Source organism: Schistosoma mansoni, chromosome 2 (genome assembly GCF_000237925.1).
Source record: "Schistosoma mansoni strain Puerto Rico chromosome 2, complete genome".
NCBI classification, from domain to species: domain Eukaryota; kingdom Metazoa; phylum Platyhelminthes; class Trematoda; order Strigeidida; family Schistosomatidae; genus Schistosoma; species Schistosoma mansoni.
The window spans coordinates 20,859,295-20,860,917 of record NC_031496.1 but is presented as its reverse complement, the minus strand read 5'-3'; the positions used below and the strand labels follow the sequence as shown (position 1 = coordinate 20,860,917).

Sequence of the window (1,623 nt, the reverse complement as noted above, 5' to 3'; positions counted from 1 at the left end):
CTACTATAGAGCCGCATGGATGAGTTCCTGTCCGGATGCACTATGATTTTAGAACTTCTGAACCTATATCTAACCTTGATAAGTTTTTGAGTCATGTAAAAGAACAGTATCCCCTTTAATTTTTGAGTTTTGTATAATATATTCTTATTGTGTACTAACTGTCTTCTAATTGGCTAATATTTCTCAAGGTCATTTAATATTCGTTAAAAGGTCGTCCATATAGTTTAGTCTCGCCCACACACCAACATTAAATAATACGACCAACCTGGTTAAACAATAAACCTAATCAATTCAGACAATAATTTGACGAAAGCCGAAGATCGACCTGTAGTGTCTTAGTTGAAATCCTCTATAGGGTGCACTTTGGTATTCCTTTAAATATATTTTAGTACCATAAAGCCTATCGATTGATGGATCAACACACAGCAATGAATGTATTGCTATGGAACCAGCTTGCTTGATCGTTTGTATATAGTTTCAAACTACTCTAAGAGTTCACAACTAAGGAAATACTTCCTAGGAGTAATTGTTTCATGACCTCATGTTTATATCATCTTACTGCCGGTACGGTTAAGCCAATTTGCTTAAAACATTATTTTTATTACTTAGTCTGACTGGTTCAGTGTTAATGTGAGTGTGAATCTGTAAACCTAACAGACTACTTGTCTAGATTGTAAAACAAGTATTAACTTGATAAATTATATCAATATTGTCGCCAAATCGAGTTGATGTTTACTATTGTTTTTCATCTTAGCCTTATGCACTGCACAGTCTTATTGACTTGGAATGGTTGACAGCAGCATTTTCGATGAAATACCTGAAGAAATAAGCGCTCAGTTAGTTTCTTTTTCAGAAGCTACTGATGATGTTGAACAGCTTGTAAACAAAATTAGCAACTTTTCCAATGATTCTAATACTGAGGTAATGCTATTGAAATTCATTGACAAAACGTCTTAGGTTAGTGATTTGGATGCCATCAAAACTGATCTGTCGTTATGCTACGCCTTCAATGCTTTGTTTTTCAGTATGTTAGGAATTCCTTTTTTAGTAATTCTCTTCAGTGTATCTTAGGTGCAACGGTGTAGAAACTCAAAGTCATCCTATTATGCAGGAATTGGTAAGATCGTTATTTTAGTATTTATTATATTTATTCTTTCATGATAATCGACAGTATTGCTACAGTGTTTTTCGCCAGTAAATACTTCCAGTTTGTCATTTTAAATGAGAGACCTGTACATATGTTATAATTCGGGTGCTGTACAAATTAATGTGTGTTGAATTCTTCATCCTAAATTAAATCAAACAACTAACAACACGATTTCTACTGACTGTTACAAACGTTCTATTTTTATAAAAGACATTCACTGTTATGTTGTAATAGCAACATTGGTCTTCGGGTTGCTCTTTGACTGAGGACGCTCAGTCAGTCAGTCAGCTACAACGTAGGACCATGCACAAATATGCATCGGTCCAAGTTGCCACACCTCATCAGGACAACAAGATGAGCACCGAACTCTTAGTAGTTAATTTGGTGGTGGTAATATATAAAAGAAAGGTTGTATATAAGGATATGGTACAGGAAGAAAGACAGATATGACGCAATTTTAATCTCAAGGTTTAAGG

General features: G+C 34.6%; 1 protein-coding gene across 1 annotated transcript; it reads left to right on the top strand.

Annotated features, from left to right (window-relative positions):
- Nucleotides 1–760: 760 nt before the first annotated feature.
- Smp_159410 (putative nuclear DNA-binding protein) lies at nt 761–1,135 on the top strand (the record flags this gene model as incomplete). Its single annotated transcript, XM_018796049.1, has 3 exons — nt 761–921; nt 958–1,024; nt 1,062–1,135. Exons 1-3 carry the CDS (start codon nt 787–789, stop codon nt 1,133–1,135), a joined length of 276 nt encoding a protein of 91 aa, XP_018650300.1. The 5' UTR covers nt 761–786.
- Between the last annotated feature and the right edge of the window lie 488 nt (nt 1,136–1,623).